The 24,741-nt window shown below is 34.0% G+C and overlaps 1 protein-coding gene across 1 annotated transcript in view; it reads left to right on the top strand.

The window, feature by feature from the left end:
• LOC110028029 (deoxynucleoside triphosphate triphosphohydrolase SAMHD1 homolog) overlaps positions 1–11,912 on the top strand; it is a 60,323-nt gene extending 48,411 nt beyond the window's left edge. The window contains exons 13-19 of the mRNA XM_020729729.1: positions 9,496–9,588; positions 9,665–9,766; positions 9,914–9,994; positions 10,092–10,183; positions 10,289–10,304; positions 11,312–11,422; positions 11,509–11,912. Of these exons, the coding sequence (XP_020585388.1) occupies positions 9,496–9,588; positions 9,665–9,766; positions 9,914–9,994; positions 10,092–10,183; positions 10,289–10,304; positions 11,312–11,422; positions 11,509–11,610 (597 nt within the window). The 3' untranslated portion in view covers positions 11,611–11,912. The remainder of the gene's footprint in view (positions 1–9,495; positions 9,589–9,664; positions 9,767–9,913; positions 9,995–10,091; positions 10,184–10,288; positions 10,305–11,311; positions 11,423–11,508) is intronic.
• Positions 11,913–24,741: the final 12,829 nt, after the last annotated feature.

The following is a 24,741-nucleotide window of genomic DNA, read 5'->3' on the forward strand; positions in this document are numbered from 1 at the left end:
AGTAGAGGAAAGAACCTGTAGGATGGTGTTATGTTGAAAGGAAAAGTGCGGCTATAGGTGGAGCTATTGGGGGTGTTCTACGGTAACAACAAGGATGCAATAGAGCTGCATGGAAGATTGTTGGAGGCTGTCTCCGGTGTTCTACGGTAGGATACGACGATGGAGGGGAGGTTGTGTAGGGTACAATAGGCAAGGATAAACACCACCTCGTAGCAATGTACAACCAAAGTTCCACTCGTCCTTGAATACAACCCTAGAAAGGGGAAGAGGGGATGCCGATAGTTGTCCCTAACAAAAATTTAAAATTAAACTCACAAAACATACCTTAATTCAGCTAACACATATAAATAGAGATGGAATAGGCAGGAACCATAAATATGAAGGGGACCGACCAACCTCCTTTTTTACCGAACCCTCTCTTGTTGAACCGGTTGGGGTCGGTTCAGCCCCCAAGCCTCGCGTCACCCAACTTGTGTGATCAACCTAGAGCAAACAACTATTTTGCGATTTTTTCCAAAAGATCCTGCAACTCCTTCATGCCCACTCGCCCCCACTTTGAGTGTCTATTTAAGATACATGTCTTATATTTTAAGTATTTCTTTTCTATGTGTTTAGTTATTTTGTGGTCTCCCCTTTAGTGCCTGGAACCGCATATCTAGTTACAAATAGGGGATCTCGGCTAGAGCCAAGGATTCTAGATTTTGGGTGTTACATTCATTTTAATTCATATCCTCTTGAGCATTTTAGTGGATTTTCCCTCTCTGAGTTATTTAAGTTCTATAATATTCCATGCATAAAATAGCATCCAACAGAGAGTGATGGAGATGTTTCTATAGAAAAGTCTAAATTTGAATTCAAGTGTTCCCTTTAAAGCTCAAATTCTCTCTCAAACTAAAAAAAAAATCCTCCAATTCAAAATTTTTCAAAACCTTCCAAACCTTACCCATCTAATCAATCATATGATTGATTTGTACAAATCGACTATGTGTAATGCCTAGTTCAGTAAAGGTAGGGTGTGTTAATTTAAAAAAAAATTAACCACCATTTGGTCATTTGATCATATTTTTAAGGCTCAAAATAACTTTGGTAATGAACATGCTAAAATAGATTCTTGTTAAATTTTCTTTTAAATCATTGTTAGATTCACAATTATAAGTATGTCGCTGCAGAAGGCTACAAAAGCCTTATGTTAGCTATTTTATGCCGCCCCAGCTTCCCAATCGCCTCTCACTTCCTTCCTGCTTTGCTGCCGCCCAAACCACACCTCCTCCATGCTGTCCCAGCCTTCCCACTGCTCCGCTGCCACCAAGACAGCCAGGGAACACTTTCTTCCTATTGTCCCATTGTTATCGACTCCCACTCATCTCTGCCACCACTCAGGACGGTCATCATAACTGCTGTCCCTGCATTTTTGCACTTCCCCCTACCGATCCATCTAGCAGACTTCCAAGCACCTTGTTGACCTCATTTTGAGGTCATTTCTCCTCTCCTTAGATCCTATGATCTAGTTCTAAGGTTTCCTATCGACTATCTTAGAGGACTAGAACTTAGACCTACCCCTTTTAGAAATTTGAACCTTTTCCTGATTCTTGTGGTGTGTCGCCCGTGTGGTCTCAACCATCACCATTTGATCGAGTGGTTGTGTTCACGGACAATCATCATTTGGTCGAGTGGTTAAGGACCAATCATGTGGAGGCCCAAAGAGAGATTCCGTAGGGTTTAAAAGCCTTAGGACACCCATAATGACTTTAGTACATTCACACACAAACATCATAATTCACGTCACTTACACCTGTAATGGCTTCACAATTAATCGAAATATTAGTCAATTTTTGAAATAACCGATCAAGAACCCGAAATTTGAAGACAAATCGAATTCGACACATTTTTTTACCCGATCATCGATGAACTTGCACAGACGACCCCAGATGACGAAATGGACTGCGACGGTACGTCCGAGACGTCGATTTTACCTAGGGGATACATCCATTTTGTTATGATTTTATGCGTAAGCGAAAAATGCATGGATTGAGAAATTTTAATATTAAATATTATAAAATTAATAAATAAAAAAAGACATTTCATTTTTCCTCCTAGATCACACTTAATCTCTACTCATGCACCTGACTCACTCCCCCTCTTCTTCGGCGGACACTTATCCCCCGTGCACTAACTTTTGGGTTCGCACGAGAGGGCTCGCCTCCTCTCGCGCTATCGGCCGCACCCGAGCGAAGCCCTAGCTTCTGCTCTCCTCTCTTGTTCGCGACCCAGACGAGCCTCGCCCCCTCGAGCCCCGCTCGACCGAGCGGCTTGCCAATCTCGAGCTGCCTCCTGTCCAACCCTTCTCCTTTTCGAGAGCTCATTTCCTCCTTCCTAAATACGAGTCTTCTTCTCCCGTCACCTTATTCGACCACCCTGGGGTTGGTAGGTGGGGTGTCTTCCTTTCTTGCCTATAAAAACCCCATTTGGGGAGGCTTTCCTGGTTGACCAAAATTTTAAGAAGAGGGGAAGTGCTGCTAAAAAAATTCTGGGTTGGTTGGATCTTTCAGTTGTGTGCATTTGCTGTGGTATTCTTGGAGCTCTCTTTCTGACCTAGAGATTCTTGTGCTTGATTTTCTTGCTTATCAGGAGGTAATAATTCTTTCCTTTTCCCCTCCATTTTGGTCAGCTTAGCCTGCAAAGAGGTTCTTAGCCTTGCAAGTGGCTTTTGGTTGAGCACCTACTATACAAAACTTGTGTGTTCGCATAGCTGAATCTAAATGGTCATATATATGGTTGCTTGCTTTTCTTCTTCTCTTGCCAACTCATTCGATATTCCTGTTTGGTTGCTCGGTATTTCCTGTGGGGTAGCTTGAAAAAGTTTTGGAAGTATCACTTCTAAGCGTGTTTCCTTTAATGTCTCATGCTTACCTTTTGCTTCAGCCATTGTACATTTGTGCTGTGAATATTACCTGTTCTACCTTGTACCATTGGTGGGATGTTTTACTTGTAAATAAAAGGGGATTTACATGAGCAGTGTGCAGTTCTATGTGCCTATATATCTCACACAAACTCCTATATTTACAAGTATAACACTTTGAAGCTTTGGACATGAGAAAGGTGTATTACACCCTTTTAAAGTTAGATATTTTGATGTGTCTTGGATGGTTTGAGCGACATATATATGATATATGTAGGTATGTTTCGATACGATTGGGATGAATCTGTGCACTTCTGTTTTGATTTCTTGTTTTGAAGAAGATATATGTACATGTTAAGATTTTGGTTTTCTTTTCCCTAGGACCAATTTGTATACATACATCTTTGTTTTTTCATCCCAGAGCAAACATATACACATGCAAATTTTCTCCACCCTCATATGCCTACATACATAGTACTTGATTCCTCAACTGTTTAAGTGGTTTGGACGCTGCTCTTCATGTCTCAAATAGTTGGATTATGCACATATTAGGATAAATATTTTCTTATTCCTTTTCAATTTGGTTATCTGTGATGGCTAGTGAGCATTTGTTAGATAATAGTGCCGAAATTCATTTTTCTGCTGCTGCCCTCTCTCTAGTTGTGGCAGGGAATGCAGTTATGTGAACTTTTATATGACTGATAGGTGGATTTCTGAGAAACATAACTCGTACATACCACCCAATTCATGCATATTTACAAATCTAACACCCAAATTTTAATTCTCACATATGTGCTATTTTACCTATGCATGCAATCGTGTTATGTCTTTTGGACTATCAAAATATTGGGTGGCTCATTTGCAAAATCTGAAAACTTTGGGTGATCTATTTGCAAAATCTGAAGACTTTGGGTTGTTTATTTGCAAAATCTGAAAATGTTGGGTGGCTCTTTTGCAAAAATTTTGTAACTTTTGGTGGCTCATTTCCAAAATCTGGAAACGTTGAATATTTTCGCACAGGCTTGAGTCAGGCTTCAATTTTGCTTGCTTGCTCTATGCTTTTACATAATCTGGAAAGGCGGGGGTCGAATGGAGGGGCTTCACGCTAGCATAACTAGTGAACACCTTAAAACTTCATGTTCACTTAGTTGTTCTCTATTCTCATTATTTCAAGTTGGGGCATGTTGAGCACACTAGGGTATGTTTTAAACTTCATTGTTGGCATGATTTGGATGTTGTTTTGAGGTCCTTTTGGCTCTGTACTTACTCTCTACTTTGCGGTTTGGCTGAAATTTGGAGTGGGTCAAATGGTGGTGATGTGAGGGAAAGCATGCTTATTTTGCAAAAATCTTAAATGTATGGGTGTATTATTTTACAAAACTTGAAGGCTTTGCTTTATGCTTTTACATAATCTAAAAAGGTGGGGGTCGAATAGAGGGGATTCACGCCAGCATAACTAGTGAACGCCTTAAAAGTTCATGGCCACTTAGTTGTTCTCTATTCTCATTATTTCAAGTTGGGGCATGTTGAGCACACTTGGGTATGTTTTAAACTTCATTGTTGGCATGATTTGGATGCTGTTTTGGGGTCCTTTTGGCTCCGTGCTTACTCTCTACCTTGCGGTTTGGCTGAAATTTGGAGTGGGTTAAATGGTGGTGATGTGAGGGAAAGCATGCTTATTTTGCAAAAATCTGAAATGTATGGGTGGATTATTTTACAAAACTTGAAGGCTTTGCTTTATGCTTTTACATAATCCAGAAAGATGGGGGTCGAATAGAGGGGCTTCACGCTAGCATAACTAGTGAACACCTTAAAATTTCATGGCCACTTATTTGGAACACCTTAAAACTTCTTGGCCACTTAGTTGTTCTCTATTCTCATTATTTTATGTTGGGGCATGTAGAACACACTTGGGTATGTTTTAAACTTCATTGTTGGCATGATTTGGTTGTTGTTTTGGGGTCTTTTTGGCTCCATGCTTACCCTCTACCTTGCGGTTTGGCTGAAATTTGGAGTGGGTCAAATGGTGGTGATGTGAGGAAAAGCATGCTTATTTTGCAAAAATCTGAAATGTATGGGTGGATTATTTTACAAAACTTGAAGGCTTTACTCTATGCTTTTACAAAATGTGGAAAGGTGGGGGAGGAATAGAGGAGCCCCATGTGATTTGGGCCTTTTTGGCGCTCGGTTTGGCTTGGCATTGGGGAATTTGTAGGGCTTCTTCTTAGCCCTGTTTTGGGGATAAGTTGGGGCGGTTTCGGCTTTATTTTGGAATTGAGGCTGAATGTAATTTAAGTCTATCTTGTGTGCTTTCTCAGCTGTCATTTTGGATGATTTATATTCATGCCTCTGCAATTTTATTCATTTATCTTTTGCCATGTCTAATATGTGCTAGGAGGGTTATATACATACTATGCAATTCCCGTGTGTTTACATTTCTAATACACAATTGATAGCTAGGGTTTGGTGCCTAAATGAGCCACGGTTTCACAATGTTTTGAGTTCGTTTTGAAGCCATGCTGGCTGTGGTTGGCAAGGTTTTGGGCTACAATGTAGCTCCGTTTTGGCAAAGTTTGGGCTACAATGTAGCCCCGTTTTGGCAAGGTTTTGGGCTGCAGTTTGGCCCTGTTTTGACAAGGTTTAGGGTTACAGTGTAGCCCCGTTTTGGCAAGATTTTGGGCTACAATTTGGCCCCGTTTTGACAGGGTTTTTGGGCTCCAGTGTAGCCCCATTATGGCAAGGTTTTTTGGGCTGCAGTTTGGCTCCGTTTTGGCAATTTTTTGGGTTGTAGTGTAGCCTCGTTTTGGCAAGGTTTTCGGGCTGCGGATTGGCCTCGTTATGAGGAGAGTGGTGTACTCATTTTAGTACATTTTTGGGGCTTTTATATATCGATTTGAGCACTTTAATTGCTGATTTTTGGATTTTTGTTTACGCACCTTTTGGGACTGATTTGGTCATTATTTTGAAAGAATTTAAATGCTTTTAGGCCGATTTACTTGTGGCTTTGCCCCTTTGCTTTGTTGATTTCTTTTTAGAAGTGGGTCGGCCTCCTTCGTTGATTTTTTTTATAATGGTTAAGTTAAAAAATGATAATTTCTGATTTAATTATTTTCAGGATTTAATCACGTCTTTAAAAAAAGGGGTAATCAGAGGGGAGTGAACCAAAAGAAAAACAATGATAATTAGTCTGTTGAAATGATTGAAACCCGAAGGGAAATAGGGTAGCTAATTATTCACTTTTTTTACATAAGAATGATAAAATTGTAATTGTAAGAATTGTTGGGAATTGAAAGAAAGTAAGAATTTAATGATTCAAGAGTTAGGGGCATGAACTGAAAGATTAGTAGGCTATCAATTAGAACCCCTAAACATTAGTTAGACTTAAACCCAATCATTTTAATCAGGATTGAAGCACATTTCATGAACCTTCTTAACAAAATTATATGTTTACCTTTAAGTCTTAAGAGCATGATAGTGAGCTAAGTTTGACCCAAAGATGGTCGAAGATTAGTTAGAAAACACTTAATTGAAGAGAACACTTTCAAACACTTCAAGCTCAAGTTAAAGTGCAGGCTTTCTAGATTTTAGGAGCGCACCCTAGTTGAGTTCATTTACCTAATTTTCAAATGGATACTGAAGTTAGGCACCTGATCCTAATTCATAAGTTAGTTAAACCAATAGATAAGATATGCATCAGACTGTGGTTCATGACTGATTTAGTTAAATCAAATAATGAAATTCTGTTCATAACTTGACTTAAAATAAAACCCAATGCTACGGTATTTGAGCTTGAATCTTACACTCATATCCTCCTAGCAATTGGGGATATTCCCAATGTCACATATAAATCACCTACCCTTGGTCCTTTATATGTGACATTGTGTTTTGTTTTATTTGTTTGTGTTTTTTTTCTACGATGTTTCGAGTCTCTGTGAGAGTCTCTGTGAGTCACTTTCAGTTTTCCTCAGGGCTTTCCATATGCTACTTTGTCATTTATTTTGTTATACATAAACATTAAATGGTCTTGCTAGCTAAATTTCTCTACTATACTTTTACTTGCAACGCTGATTCCATTTACAGGTATAACAATAACAATAAATTCAGGTACTCAAAGTTTACAGTACATTTATTGCACTTTACTGCATTTTCTTTATTGCACTTTACGATGCCTTTCTTTTATACTGCTTTTATATACCGCACTTTATACTGTTTTTTTTCACTGTACTTCCTTATAGCAAAGTTAGTTTATGTATGCTTTAAATTAACTACAAAATCCTTTGATAATAGTCTGGTTTAGGAGGTACACATCGGTAAGTCACCAAATAACAATATTGCACGCTCACATATAAAACACTGAACCTGAAACTATTGTTACATGGAACATGAAGCAACCCTTCGTGGGCAGCACGATCAAGACGTAGTGGACGGGGAATGACGATCTACAGCAGTACTGTAAGTCTACAATAACTAAACTTTTTTCTTAGTTTAAATAATAAACCATAGCATTTCGAGGTGGTTCGGCCGACGCAATGTAAACCCTCACATATTAACTTTAGGTTTTTGCACAACCATGTTGTGTGATTATGAGTCCTAACACTTTTACGATTCCGAGGCTGTCGTACGGTATGGTGTAAATCCTCCTATCTTTCTAGGCTATTTGCACGATCGAATTCGAATGTAAGTCCTAAATTCTAAAATAAATTGAAGAATTAAACATTGAATAACATTATTTCAAAGACATAAAGCCAAACAATATGATAGTTGATATGTCACCGGGGTTCTTCTCGAATTCGTGATATCCTCAACTCTTCATTCCTTTGGATTCCTTAAAATAACTTTTCTTATTTGAATCACTCACATTTGACTTTCCCGTGTCCAATCTTGGAAACCTAAACTTTGAAATCTTGAAGGCAGAATCATTGATCTTAATCGAGAGTCTTTTTAAGTGACCCAGGTCATTTAAGATATAATTAACTATAAGGGTTTGCCTCTATAGGGAACTTGGAACCCAGGTAAAATAAACCATATCTAATTCTTATATTAGATAATGAAACTTGTCGGCCTCATATAAAAGGTTTCGCAAACCAAACAGATGTTATAGAATTCTTTGGTTTGGGTGATTAAGCCTACTACAAGTGATATGCTTATTCTTCGGGATAGTGTTTTACTTGTGGTATCGCGTTCAGCCATCCAAACTATCAAATATGCGAGACCGTTTGGTTTCATTTATTTTAATATATATATATGGTATATATATATATAATTTTTTTTTTCAAAATCGAAATTACATTTATATCTATATATACTTAAATCCAAATTCAAATCTATTTTTTTTTTTTCAAAAATCCCGGCCAACACACCTCGAGATACAGGTTAGGGGTGTTTTCTTATATCGTTTTATGGTTGTTATCACTTATTTCTTGTTTGAAGAGTCATCGTCGTAACGCTATTTGATTTCAACAATAATATTTTATTTCTTATGTAGTTTGGATTAACTCCAATATCACACTCTTTATTGATGTGATAATGGCATTTTGTTTGCAAACATTTTCGGTGCATATATATTTTAGAAGTGAAAGCTAGAGCGTTATTGCTATATATTATTATAGCATGAAGTATCAAAGTCTCACACTACAAACTAACACAAATATTCGGAGTAATTTTATAAAGATGTCATGACATTGAAACATGGTATTTTACAGTATCATTCTCTAAAAGATCTAGCGGTTTTGTTTACTTGGGATATTTTCAAATGCATGCAGAATATTTGGGTTGATGCATGAAGTTTACACTTAAACAAAGTGGTATCATGTATTTCTTTTTCCATCCAAGCAAATAAATATGAAAAGTATAAATTGCATTTGGTTTTCTTTGCATCCTCAAAATTTATGCAACATTACAGCATTAGTGTGGATGGATTATGTAGTTCCAAACTATGCACCTTGGCCCCTTTTAAGTCTTTCACATGACCACCCTGACAGCTCTTAATAAATTTATAAAATTCCCCCTGGAATTGTTTTATTTATTCTAATTACACGTCAGTCCTTATTTAAGTCGGATATTATAGCATATCTACTTTATTGCTGGTTTGCATTTTTGCATCTTGAAGAATGTTCTTCATCATCTTTTTTATGCTTCTTGAAAGGTTGGGTTAGTAAAATTGTGTAGAATAAATCCCGGAGTAGTCCCTCAATTATTTGTATATGGCCAATTTTGTTCCAGAGCACACGTTTCTCCAATTTAATTCCTCGGCTATACAAAATTATCCAAAATGGCTCTTCATGAAAAAATTATAATACAGAATTAATTATAATTCATTCTCTTGATTATATAAAAATGTTCTCAATTTAGTTTATGAGATACTATTTTGGATCAACTTTATATAGTTGAGGGGCTGAACTTGACAAAAATGATACTTGTCATTAAATTGGCCACACAAACAGTCGTGGAACCATTTCGAAACCAAATTGATGTTGTGGAAGCCCATTTAGTGCTGATTCTATGACTCCTTAAAATTTTCTCACCTTAAGCACTTCTCTCCATCTTGTCCATTTTCTATCACAAGATCTGTCTTATAGGATTACGATATTGTGCAGGCAATAGAGCTTATGGTTGTTGATTCACTAGTAAAAGCGAATGATCATCTTGAGATCTCATCTTACATTGCTGACCCTGCTGAATATTGGAAGGTTCTTGGTGTTCATTATTCAAATTATCTCATCAAATGCGTAACATGTCAGAATTCACATCATCATATTTTTTCAGCTTTGTGATGGCATACTTAAAACTATTGAAACATCACCTGATCCAGAACTGAAGGAATCTAGAGAACTTATCCTGCGAATTAAGAGGCGGGAATTGTACAAGGTAATGATCTGCCCTTAGACTTCGATTCCTTCAATCACGTGCTCATTATAATCAGCTGTGAAAAAAGAGTTAATGCCATTGGATGGTGCATTAAGTTATAAATTTATAATTTTAAATGTTTCAATTTATATTTGGATCTATTTGCAGTTTTGCAATGAATACACTGTTCCCAAAGACAAGCTAGACCATTTTAAGGAAATCACAGCACAGGACATTGTCTGCTCCCAGGTTCTTCTTGTCATTATTCGATGCTTGTACATATTTGATTGGAAATTTTTTTCTATTCCCATTTTTTTTTCTTAATTGAGCTATTAGCGATTTGTAGAAAGCAACTGGACTGCGATTGAGAGAAGAAGATGTTGCTGTTAGCAATGTTAAAATTGATCTAACTTGTGGAAGATATAACCCTCTAGAGAGGTACATAATAATTAAGTGTTACAATTATTTGATATTTCTTGAAATCACTTGGTTAAGATACTAATATATTCCTTTTTTGTTGTATTTCTTTATTGTGCTTGCCAGAACCAGTTTCTTTAAGGTAATACTTAATCCATTCTGCTTTAAAAGTTGCATTTATCATTCTTTTTTTCTTTCACCTTCTTTGAAAAGAAATAATCCATACTTGTTTCTGATCATCTAATATTCTCTGCATAGACCACTTTTAGACATTTTAGAGAAGAAATAAGTTCATGTTTCTAATGATCTACATTTTTTTAACTAGACGATGCCTTAAATTTCAAATTCTCAAGGAAAATTTTTACAATCAAAATCTATATTGGTGGTGGCATGCTTTTTCAACAGTGGATCTTACGTGTTTTATTCTCGAGCTCTTGTATTTTTCTTCGTTGCTCATCATATGGTTAACATCTTTTGTATTCCGTTAAGCTGGGGCTCTCTTTGCATTTTTTTGTTTTCATTAATATATTGCTAAGGTCCTTAACTAAACTCCCTTATTGATGGATTTTGAGGGGGGGGGGGGGGGGGTCTTCGGCTTACTGTATTATTTTCATTTCATTAATGCATCTTGTAGATTTGATATATCGTTGAGAGTCCACAGAGCACAGCTTGCTGCATCAATTGCATCTCTTCTTTTAATGCACTTATAGCTATATCTTTCAGCTATTTTTTCTGGTGTATTTAGTTGGAGAGCTTACAGAATTTCCTGTAACTACTCCAAAGTCATCTATATATATATATCTATTTTGAAAAGTTTGATCGCTGATCAACCCCAAAGTCTGACCGAGGGGCGGACACTCATTCCAGATGGGTCTGTAATTCGGTCCTATGCAGGGATCGAACCTCATACCCGAGAGACTTATACGAAAGGCCGCATCTACACACACACACACACACACACCATGGGCTGTTGGTAGAGCAGCCTCTCTGATGGTCGTAAGTCCCAATAGGTCACAAGTTCAGATCCCCCTTTCTGTAGGGTGTGGTATTCAAATATTTAACACATCTAGGGATGACCGGGGCCCGTTAAATAGCCTTCCACCATATTTAATTTATTTCTCACTTAAAATTTGATTTTTACGTTTTCAGGATTATGAGAGCAAAGAAAAATTTTATATTTCAGATGATCGCATCAGCAACCTGCTTCCTGCATCATATCAAGACAGAATAGTCAGGGTGTACGCTAAAAAGCCTGAGCTGGTTGGTGTTCTCTGTCCAGTTCCGTTAATGTGTTTGTATTTTTTTTTTTTGCCTTCTAGGCATGGAACTGTATTCTGTTTTGGCAGGTGGAGGCAGTATCCGAAGCATTTGAGAACTTTCAGTTGAGAATGTATGGAATTAAAGCCCAAGTGCATGAGACTCCTGAGAAGAAGAAGCGAAGGAGGTAGCTCCTTTAGCCATACATCATCTTATCATTTTACCCTCGTCTCATCAATTTGTATGTGGATGTGAATGCTTTCCCAATATACTTCAAGAATAGTTGATGCATTTTTTCTTTGAAAAATATGTAATGGTTTTGATATAGGAGATTTCTGAGATAAGATATAAGAGGTAGTTAGGGCTGTAAATGAGCCGAGCTGGAGCGAGCTCAGGCTTGGCTTGTGTTCAGCTCATTCAAAATTGGCTCGTGTTCAAAATTGACTTGTCTACAAAATTGCTCGTGAATAGTGTTGGTGTTTTGCTCTATTTACATATTCTTGTTCGTGTGTGGCTACTGCTTGACTCAAACTTGGTCGTTTAAATTAATCAAGAAAATAGATGTAGGGGTTGGATCCAAAGATGCACCAGTTATATCCAATTATATGCAATTCTTATTATTTGATCCAATAGAGGTATGTCAAAGAAAATTTAATTTAAATATTTTAATGCTTTAATAGAATTTGAGGATTTTTTGAATAACTTTAAAATTGCTTGCAAAATATATAGATTTAAAATTTATGATAAGCATAATATTTTAAAACAATTTATTTGTTGAGCTTGCAGGATTTTCTAAAATTTTTTTATTATTTTTAATTATCTTAATTATCTAATTTGATTGTTGTTTGATCTCTTAGTCTTAAAATAACTCATTGTAAATAATCAGAATGTTCAAATATTTGCTCGTAATCTTTAGAAAAAGATGTTGGTATGGCATGAATGATGTCATTTTAATAATTAGTGCAACATAATAGGTTAGCTATATTTTTATATAAGTGCAAATGGAACGAGTTCTTTTTAAAAATAGTGGTCTTGAGAGAGATCATGTGTTAATATTGTAGAACAAAATTTTTTATGATAGATTCTAGAATTTATAAAAAGTTTATTTAATTTTATATAGACACATTTTTCGAAGAGTAACTAGTAAAAGGTTTCATATATTTACATAATATTAATTAAAAGAAAAATAAACGATCACAAATATCTTTATAAATATCATAGAAGTTGCAAGACAGGCAGTGGTTGTGATTGAGCTAAATTAATTGTATTAATGTGGAATAAAAAAATATGGATAGCTTGACACTATACAAAATAAAACCAAATTCAGTATAAACATAAATGCATAAGACTAAAAATAGGTATATAAGCACAAGGCATAAGTCAGTTCCTTTTTACTTCTTTTCACTCTTAATTGTTGTCTCTTGATTCTTCTAAATTAGAAAGGTCTATTGTTCCTCAAAGGGTATTTGTTTGTTTATAATTATATCTTAGCTTATTTATATAACTTCCAAATAAAATGTATAATAAAGGTACAAAAAAGCATCAAATATTGAAACTTTTTTTATCAGTGTTTAATTATGCCTAACATATCACATTGTGTAATAACTTATGATGTTTTGAAGGGCATTTTCTTATGTATACCTCCATACAATAGCATTTTTAATCTAGAGTACATAATTTTATACAAAGTAAGTACCTAAATATGGCATCACAAAACATTATATCTGTATACAAAAATTGATTATTCCCTTATATCAATAACATCTATAATATTATGTTAATTGAATCATCTAGTATGTTTAACCCCTGTGATTGATATAAGATTATGAAAAAATGGAGCTAATTAAATTATAGCATGTTAGCATGACATTGAGTTTTGAGAAGCATTTGAAAATTAAATTTATTTATATAACTTAAAAATTTATTCAAAAGAGTGTATATATATATATATATATGGATGATTTATTTCTTAAAATAAAATTATCACAAAAAATAAAATATTTCTTATGATCTAGATGAAAAAGGAAAAAGATTTTTTTTGAAAAGTTGACATATTTTAGATTATCTTGATCCTTAACCATTGATTATGACAAATTGAAACTAATCATTAAGCTAACTATCACTATTAATGATTAAACTATCATCACTACATAGTAGTCTGTTGACCTCATTTTTTGTTGATGTCTTGTCTTTCTTCCTTAGAAGCCTATGATCTAGCCATAGGACTTTCATGTTGACTATTCCTAGAAAACTAGTGATGGAACCCCCCTCCTAGAAATTCTAAATACCTCTTTCCTCTTCTTGGAGTTCCACATGTTTGGTTCTAACCTCTAGCACTTAGTAGGATGGAGTCAAGTATGGGGGAGTTCAAGAGAAGTCCCCATAGGACTGTTTAGCCTTAGGGTTAGCCCTGGGCGGTGTGGTCTTGTTCAGTCTTGCACATACACACTTAAACCCCTCACTTTCACTTACAATTTAAACTCTTAACCAATCATGCCTAGTCTGGTTCCACACTCTTTTGGAAACCCTTAACCCTAGGCTGGGGTTTGGCTAAGAACAACACATAGAGGATACAAAATGTGATCTCCCTTTGTCTCATGACACCATAAAGGTAACTTTATGATTAGCTTCTTCAATTGATCCCATTCTACATAAATACCCAATTTTGGCCTTTTACCCCTAAACTTTCCTAAGATTACCAAATTTTCTCTGGAACCCTAAATTTTCAAAAATTTCTAACTTTCTCGATTCTCTTCAAAAATCATACCAAACCATTTCAAATCACCCAAATTGCTTAGAATGCCCAAAATTTTAAAAATTTTCAAAATACCCATAACTTCACCAAAATGCCCCTCATGGCCTAAGAATTCTCAAAACCTCCCAAATCATTCCAAACATCCCCAAAACCAATTCTATCCATCCATTGAGCCCAAGTTAACCAAATTGACCAATTCTGACTAAAATCTCAATTTTACCCTTAAATGCCTAGTCTTAAAATCACCCCCAATTTCCACCAAATTGATTACAAACTTTCCAAATTTCAGATCCAAATCAAATTTCATCATATCCCAGCCCAATTGAAACCAAATTATGGCCCAACTGAACCCAATTTCAAGCCCAAATTCCAAGCATAATCAAAATGCCCCAAATTGTCCTTAAGCCAAATTTCTATTAAATTGAACTCCCATACCCATTCAATTTCACCAAATTCACTTCCTAAACTCTTCATAACATTCCCCTAGACCAATTTAGACCTTCAATTGGACTAGAAACAAACTCAAACCTAGCTCGAATTCAATTCAAACCAAGATCATCAATTTTGCCCGAAAATCCAAATTCCTCCAAATTTGACCCCATAACCTTTCAGTTTTCACCCAATTGACCTTCCAATCACCCATGATAATATTTTACACCAAATTGATCCTTTAATTGAGCCAAATACAAACTCTAGCCAAGCCTACGCTTAAGCCCAAGTCAAATGCCCCAAATTGACCTCAATTCAATTTCACAAAATTTATTCCCTAAATTTTTCAGGACACATTCCTAGACCAATTTGAGTTTTTAATAGATTTGGATTCAAGACCAAACCTATGCCTAAGCTTAAGACCCTCATTTTGATCCTAATTTCAAATCCACCTCAAGTGTTCTAAGTTGATCAAAACCCTAATCTTTTCTATCATGCTTAAGCACCCTTGGATGTTAATCACATCACCTAATGACCCCCTTTGGAGCCATGGACCAATAGTCCCATAAATTATGGGATTTTCCACTTTAATTTGACTAAACCCACTTACCCATTTAGCTAGCATTCCCAAGTCCCAAGCTTAAAACCTCTTGATCTTTCTGAGCCGGCTAGCCACCACCTCAGCTCTGACCAGCCACCCTAGTTGTCAGAGAGCTCAAAACTAAGGAGGGCACCCCACCTTTGAACCAAAATTGAGCCCATCCCATGTGGCACTTTCCCATTGGTTGTTTGCATCATTTATCCCTCCACCTCAGCCTTAAGAGACCAACAAATCAAAGCCCAGAGCTCCCCCCTTGGCCATGGCTATAGAATCCCCGCTTTCGGCCATTAAGCAAGAAGTGCAAAATCCTTAGGTAAACTCTGCCAATTTGTTTCCAAAGCTTCCTCCATTCTTCCAGAGTTCAATCCCACCATTTCCAACCACTAAAATCCACTACCCAAGCTCAATTTAATTACCCAAATCTAGAGTTTTTTCTATTACTCCACAAAACTCCCCCAAACTTCAAATTAAACCATCCAAAAGCTTCCTTAGACCAAACAAGGAAGTTCAACACCAAAACTCCACTTTGTTGAGCTCTATGACCCACACCTAGATAAAGGCTACATCACCCTTTGATTGAATTCCTACTTAGACCTTATACCAGATCAAGGTGACACTTTGAGGAGGTTTGTTGGACCACATTGTTGGACCACAAGGAAGCTTCCACAAGCACCCAATTGAGGCTTCACCTCTTGTGCAAAGGTAAATTTCAAAATCCCTAATAGGCTTGGTTTCATCAACTGTGAAGTAAACTTATATTTCATATGCATGTAACTGTATAGATAGGCTTTCCTTGAGTAGATGAAGCTATAGAAACAAACCCCATGTGATTTGGTTTAGTATTGAAGTGAGATCTTAGGGTTTTATTATGGACGATTCGCGATTTATAACAGATGGGGACGATGAACGGATGTCGTCCATTCGTGCATGTATTGATCCAACAACGGAGGACGAGTAGGATGGGATATCTGTTCGTGAACAGTGGGATGTGTGACACGCTGAGGTGTAAAACACAATGAATCAGGAGCAGCTGCATGTGCTTTCGGAGACACTGAGGTTGACGTGGATGCCGCGTGAATAAGTAGGAAATGGGCATTTTTTTATTTATTTAAACATTGAAACTTTAAAAATTCATAACTTGGTGAAGAGAATCACAAAAATAAAATAAAAATACTCTGTTGCTCAGTAAATAGAGGAGAATATTATGGATTAAAAATATATATTATGTATAAGGAATTTTATTTTTACTTAATTAAATACTCGAGAGAGTATTAAAATTATATTTAATTAAATATTAATCTCAATGGCTTGAAATTTGGATGGATTATTTTGCATGTGGTGAGAGATGTTTTCTAGTTTTTCCAAAATCAAAAAACACCTCTAACCATAAAAGCCATAATTTTCAAGTCTAGTTGCCTATTTTTTCCTTTAAATAATTAGATAAATTAAAAAATAAATTAGAAAAATATGGGACTTATTTTTGTAGGTTCTCTGTGGTTAGATGACTCAATAAAAATTATAAACTAAGTTTAAATAATTATGTACATTTCTATATCTAATTAAGTCATCTTAAATCATAAAAATTATAATAAATATGATATAACCAAAAAAATTATAAAATTGTCCCACACTATAAGTAACGAGTATTTTAACTCTTTATAAAAATTTAAAAACCATTTGAATTGATTTGAGCATTAAAGTTTATTTTTCAAGTAAAATGGGATTTTCACATTAAAATAATTTGAATAAATAAAATATAACTTGGAGAATTATAAAAAGTGGTTTTAAGTATTCCTTGTGATTAGGGGCATCTAGGAAAAAGAAAATTTATATTAAAGTAAATAGTTCATTTTTGGGAAATTTTTGAATTTAAAATAATTAAAAAATAATAAAAGGTGCAAAAGTATGAAAATGCCCAAAAATGCTCCTAATTGTTTCCTGATCACTTGGGAGCCTATAAAATAATTTTCTTAATTTTTCTAATCTAGTTATTTTTTTTTAATGCTAAAAATGTATTATTCTTAATTTTCCATTAAAATAACTATAATAAATAAAATAAAAATCACAAAAATGAAAAGTTTATTTCTCTATGTTATCTGGACTTAGAGAGATTTAATAAAAATATAAAAAGTAATTTTTGAAATTAAAATATATTTTTCATTTAATTAATCACTAATTAAATAAATAATTATAATAATTAAAATATAATTTAAAAAAATTATAGAATTTGGTCTAAGTGGACCTCTGACTTAGGTGAAACTCCAATAATTTTCCTATAAACATAAATTTTACTTTGATTAATTAAATAAATTAACATTGAAAAATTTATTTTTTAGCTAAAATAATTAAATAAATTAAATAAAATTAGAAAAATCATAATTTCCCCTTTGACATTTTAATTAACCCATGAGTGGGAGACCATAAAAATTTTAAAGTCATTTGAGTTGTATTTAATGTGTCATAAGGTAGAGAGGCCTTAGGGCCAAAATGATAATTTTGAATTTTGAGACCTTAATTAAATTTTAGGTTAAGTTAAAGGGTAAATGGGTAATTTTGATCTTAATAAACTCTTTTGGATGTTGGAAACATGATGGATTTAGAGGTAGAAACCAATTTGTCACCTTTTCACAATAAGCATAAAATTGTAATTTTCTTAAATTATTATGACTTGGTAATCTAATTGGATGATACTAAGGTGGTGGGCTTGAGATTAGGGAGATAATAACTGACTCATTTGAAGCCCCTTAATTGGTGATTAGATGATAAGTGTGATTTTTTAATGAGAATCAAATTTCATTTAATTTAACCTTTTGATTATTACAAATTTACTCCGAAGATTGGACTTAAGGGCTTGATAATGAGCTAGGCTTGCTATTTAAACTTATTTAATGAGATTTAGAAAGGAGAAACTTAACTAATCATGAACACATTTAAACACTAGAAGCCCAACTTTAATTTTGGGTACAAGATTTTTTTTTAATGACTTGAGCTTGTCTTAAGGGCATTCACTTACATAACTCTTAAATAGAACATCAATTGAATGTCTGAGTACCCCACTCATGGGATAATTGGAATATTAAAGTTGATTGAGCACATGGTGCTGAACAACATAAAAAGTTCAAATGAACTCGAAACGTTTCAAAGGGAATTAAAAGTTGTTCAGGGTTACATCCTTAGCATTTTATGACCTTTAGGATATTTTGAAGGACAATTGAACTTATTATACTTCGTTCCAGAAAATCATACATTAAAACTTTTAGGAATCCACCAAGTTAAGCCTTAGAACCCGATAATTTATGTGAATTAATTGAAATTCCCTATACTACTTATCCTATATATATTGACCCAATGCTCAAGGATATGAGTCTTCTCTGAGGCATTTGAATCCTTATGAGCAACTAAGAATATTTGTTTTTGCCACATATGGATCATCAGGCTTGTGTAAGTCTGAGGTTTAGATGACTAGGGCAATGACGATATTGCTAATGTGTGCTAAAATGAGGGATACAATGTGAGAATTAGAATAGTATCTCCTAACTCAAGGACCTTTAATAAAAGGAGAGGATAAGGACCGATGATACTATTTGATGACTCTTGAGATGATGATTGCATCCGATACTCTTAGATTGTTTGTATTCCTAGCTCTATTAAATTAATTAACTAGTGGACTACACCGCTTTACAAATTGTTTTAAATGAAAGTCCCCTTTGCAACAAAAATCTCTTTTACATGATGAAACAAATCCTAGATGAATGGATGTCAGTTTCCAAATTGGGAATTTTCGGTTGCCAGAATGGATATCCCGACGCCTGATTTAATTTAATTTATATATATATAATTTAGAAAAAGTAGTCTTTTAAGTTTTGAAAATACAAGACCGGACCGATCTCATATCCTTAGTAGCTTAAATAAACGAGCCTAATACCACAAGCAATGCATCTATCCCAAAGGGTAGACACACTACTCACTGATATGGTGATGCAGGTTGATTTAGTGTGTTAATTTTGCTAATATTTTTTAATATTACAAAATACACACGATAAATACAATAGAAAATATGCAAATTAGTCCGAACAAAAATAACTTTAGTGAAAATAGTTTATGTTTTTAAACTAAATCTTTAAACTGCCGAATCCCCTTTAAAAATAATTACGTATCGCTCAAGTAAAAAAAAGACTCCAATGGAGTCCTAGATATCGATCCCACAGGAAAGTTGTAATTGCCTATAAGTGAATTCTTAAGTTTATATGTAAAGTAAAATTTTTAAAACTACAAAAAGTAAAGTGTGAAATTTGAATATTAAATACTAGAGTTAATGCTAATTAAAATGCAGTTGAAAGACAAAGTTAAGTAAACTAAATGCTAAACTTTCAAAAGTAAACTTACAAAAATTAAACTAAGTTATTGGGACAGAAAGTTCAAATTTAAGAAAGCATCATTCCCCTTTACAATGAGTATATAGTGTTGTGAAGGAATTGAAAATCATTTGAATATATATATATATATATATATATATATAAACAGTTTTGTGCCAAATAGAAGCAATCCTATTTTTTTTCTCTGCCAAGTGCATAAAAAAACATTAACTAATCTAAAGTTTGGTCCCACTCCAAAGCCCCCATTAAATACTAGAGTTAATGCTAATTAAAATGCAGTTGAAAGACAGAGTTAAGTAAACTAAATGCTAAACTTTCAAAAGTAAACTTACAAAAATTAAACTAAGTTATTGTGACAGAAAGTTCAAATTTAAGAAAGCATCCTTCCCCTTTACAATGAATATATGGTATTGTGAAGAAATTGAAAATCATTTGAATATATATATATATGTATATATATATATATATATAAACTATTTTATGCCAAATAGGAGCAATCCTACTGTTTATTCTCTTTCAAGTGCATAAAAAACATTGACTAATCCAAAGCTTGGTAGGACTCCAAAGCTCCCACTACTCCCTCAATTGAGGGATAACAATCTCGCATTAGTTTACAATCAATTGGACCAATTTGGGGATTTTAATCTGTCACCTTAAAATCTTTAATTTTGCATCCAACAAAGTATATTTCTCTATTTATTTGCACTCAACCCCATGACTGAAATACTCTCCCATGAAATCAAATGTGATTCTCCCCATGTTGTAGAAATCATAGTCATTTCAGAACATATGTTTCTCAACACATTTTAACATTTCAATTGGCTAAATAAAAAAGTAAATGAAGATTGGAGTTCGAATCATCATAATTTATTGACATTTAAAATCGTATAAAATAATATCAATTCTTTACAAAACCATAATAAGGAAAAGGATAAAGAAGACTACTCAAAATTCATGTGAAGGATACGATAAAACACGGATTTCATATATAAGATAAAACACGGATTTCGATAAAACACGGATTTCATATATAAAAACAAGTTTATAAAATAAAAGAAATAAAAGATACAACTTATCTCATAATCCTTCCGAAGCAAATCCCTAGAAGTTCTATTCAATGACCGACAGCTAAACCTTTCTCTTTACAAGAACTCTAATTCTCTCTTAGAAGTGTAATGAAGAAGAAATCTCTCACCTTCCCTCTTCTTTTACAATTCTTGAAGAAAATCTCCAAGCCCTTGACTTGTCTCTCTCTCTCTCTCTATCTCTGCTTTTTGGTCCCCTTTACACGCCACTTTAACACTTTTTTAAGCCCTAGAATTCTCTCTCTTATATAAAAGGCTGCCTCTCTCCAAAAGAATTCAAAATTCCCTCTAAAATTCAATCCAAAAGTAAACTCTTTTCAATTCAAAAGATATGTCCATTTATCCCAGAGACATATCCCTTCATAAAAGAACCTTCTGAAGTGTTTAGATACATTGAATCACTATAAGGGGTGTTTAGAACAGGATTCCCTTTGAAAATTTGCGCAAAATTTGTCTCAAAGTACCTTAATCTCCAAAAAGTCATCTCAGGCACATCTTGCACCAAATAAAGTACACCTTGCGCCAGCTCTATATCAAATGACACATCTTACGCTAATCTGACACATCTTGTGCTAGTTTGCTGAAGATCGCGCTATTATGGGTTTTGGTACATCTTGCTCCAATATGGTACATCATGTTCTCTGTATGTTGGCGCATGTTGTGCCAAAATCCCAAAATTCACTGTTTTGGCTCCAAATTTCTTCTTTTTTGCAAATTTTTCTCCAAATACTTAAAATTGATATATCTACAACAAAAACATGAAAATACCCTTCTTTAAAGTGCAATATCACCAAGAATAAGTATAAAATATATACTTAAAATTACATATTATTTTGGTGTATAAAAATCCCCCAAACTTAAATGTTACTTGTCCTCAAGTGACACTTTTTCTACATAAAAGCATATGACTTAGGATAGAGATTCACTTATAACTTCTATACTTTAGTTTAATAAATAAAATAGTAAAATTTAAGAAAAAACAATAATAATTTAGATTCAAGCTATAAGTTTAAGAGTATTTAATAATCAAATTTAAGATTTTTGAATCTCTATTCATTTCAAGAAGAATTGTAATTTGTCATATTAAGGATTCTCAAAATATTCATATGAAAAAGAACTTCATGAAAACTTTACTAGTAATGCTTATAATATTCCAATATAAGTTTAGAAAATGTAATAAATCTTTTTTCCTTAAGTTGATTCAAGTGAAGCCAAATTTTGATTAGGCATCTCCTCAAGCTTCTCCTCACTCATTCATTTTTTTTCTTTCCTTTTTTTCATCTTTTTTTTTTTTTACTTTTAGGATCTTTTCAGTAATATTTATTTTCATCATAGGAATAAATCTTGATTTTCATCATAGGATCATTTCTATGGGACTCTACTCTTGATTGCTCACATAGAGTGAAAATCAGGGCAGGATAACCCAAAACACTAGCTGTAGAGCTCTTAGCTATGATCCAAACATGATGAACTATGAGAGAACCAACATTTATTCCTTTCATGCTCTAAATATAATAGTTTAATATAGCTCTATCTTTTGTTACATCAGTGAGATGATTTGTGGGCAGTAATTTTACAGAGATGAAGGGGTGCCATACCGTTGACTGAATTGTCAACATGGAAGCAGAGGAGTCAACTTTCTTATTATTTTTAATTTTCTATTCTTCTCTTCCATCAGTCAGATAGACAATCACTTCATCCATTGATGAATCAGTCATTACGAATACAATATATTCATCATGAATTACATTCCTCAACCCATAAAATGTATTGATCCTTTCTTCAAAAAATTCAACTTGCTTACCTCTTACAAGGATGTGATCGTCACCAGCGAACCTCAAGTTGACATAAAACTCCCGAATCATTAGTACAATCGCTACTGCAGTGAAGCTGCAAAACCTTTCCCAATTTCTGGCAATGATCAACCTCTCGATCTCGCCACCTGTGTTAGCAAATGTCCGTTCCTAGATCAATCTTCTTGATTCTATCTAAGTGTTATAACTGTGTTGGGCCTTGAAATTGACAAATCTTTGTGTATCAAAATCATCTAATGACTTTCCTCTCTTTACTCGTGGAGCCATTGAAAGTTCTATGAAAATCCAAATAATTTCCAAATAAATTACAAAATTAAAAAATCTAATTCCCTAAGCAAGATTATTTGGTAAAATATTTTCATCAAGAGTTTTCTTCAAGCTTTTCATAAAAAATCCCTAATTTCAGATTTTTCATAATGTAGGAAAAATCCATGGTGAAAATAAAAAATTTCTAAGTTAAAATGAAGCTCTTACTAAAAGAAGATGAAATCTAAGTTTTTTGGCCTCCAAAATCTTCTCTATTGCACAATGTGAATCCCTAGTTCATGGTTTAGAGGTAGGAGACAACCCAAGCCGTAAAAAATGGAGTTTATATATGATTGTGTGGTTTTTAAGGCAATCTGGCATTTTTCGGGAATTTGGCGCATTGATCCCGATTTTTTATATATGTAGAATATAAAATGCTATGTATGTGATTAATTTCTTTAATAAATATTCTTAATTTGCAACGACACCAAATACTTGATCCAAAGCAAAGATTAGGTAAAATTTTAACTATGAAGCAAATAAAAATACAATTATAATATTTTAATATGGGATACTATGCAAGTATAATTATCATTATTAAGTAATATAGAACTTTCTGATTAAGTCTCAAATATAAAACCCACAGGGAGGATTGGATTTAAATAACAAAGTACTTAGAAATATATATTTTTACTCAAACTCAGGTTGCTATAATAAAAATGAAAGTTTGATTCCTTTTATTATTTTTGATAATTAAAAATAAAGTGAGCAACTAAATAACTTAATTAAAGTGCTTGCAAGATGAAGACAATATGGGTAAAATATTTTTTTCCTTATCATGAATCAGTGATAAATATATAAATTCAGTTGTGGAAGAAATGTGTTGGGCCTAATAGGAGCAATAATGTTCTTTACTCTTACTAGAGATGCTATAAAGAATATCAGTTAATCTATAGTTTGAATAGTCTTGAAAATTGGCTAGGCAGGGAAGATACTAGCTCTCACTCTAGAGTTCCCTCTTCTCCATCCACCTGGGGGCTAACATCTTGTATCAAAACCTAAAACTATAAATCAAATTGGGGGCTTTAGCCTTTCACTCTAAAGTCCTATAATTCTACACCCTTGAAAATATATTTCCCTATTTATTTGCACTCAATCCCATGAACTACATTTCATTCATGAAATTAATATGTGATTCTAACCATTTGTTGACTAAGACAATACCATCTCCGATCTTACATGTTCTCACAATAGGTTTTAAAATCTTATTTGGTCAAATCAAGAAGTAAATGAAGTGCATGGTCTTGAATCATCACAACTTTTAATATTGAAGACTAATACTACACACAACTTCCTTTAAAAATTTAATCACTTATCATTTTAAGGAAAAAGATAAAGAAAACTATTAAGAATTCATGGAGAAAACACAACCACACATGAGTTTGAAAGTAGAAATCAAACACAAAAATAAGAAATCTAAATTAAAAAACAAGCGTAATCACAAAGATAAACACTTATCTCAAATTCTCTTCTCCATATGTCTTGAAGTTCCTTTGAATTCTCTTCCTTCTCTCACAATACAAACTTATAATAAAAATAAAATAAAATAAAGTAAAGGTGCCCGGCGGTGACGACGACGATGGGTGGTGCGGCAGTTATAAACTTTGGTGGGTGGTTTCTGGCCCCTTCTCTTTGAAAATCTAAGTCTTTTCTTTTAAAAATCCAAGGAGTGCCTTGGTGTCTCCTCAAAAATTTGTCTCCATTCAATGAATCTTCTAGAAGTTGCCTCCACATAAGCAAATTGAATGAATTTTAGTGTCCATGGGCTATTTCCCACATTTTTATCAAGGGTTGCCCCAAACACCTCTTCAAACCTTCACTCCAATTAAATATTTCTTCAAGTAACTAACTTTGGCGTGTAAGCGCAAGGTACTTGGAGCTTAGATGCGGATCATCTAGCATTTAAGCACCCTAGCTCATTTTTGCACATTTCTTCATTTTTGCTCGAAATTTGAC

This window comes from Phalaenopsis equestris, unplaced genomic scaffold (genome assembly GCF_001263595.1).
Source record: "Phalaenopsis equestris unplaced genomic scaffold, ASM126359v1 Scaffold000484, whole genome shotgun sequence".
NCBI lineage: Eukaryota > Viridiplantae > Streptophyta > Magnoliopsida > Asparagales > Orchidaceae > Phalaenopsis > Phalaenopsis equestris.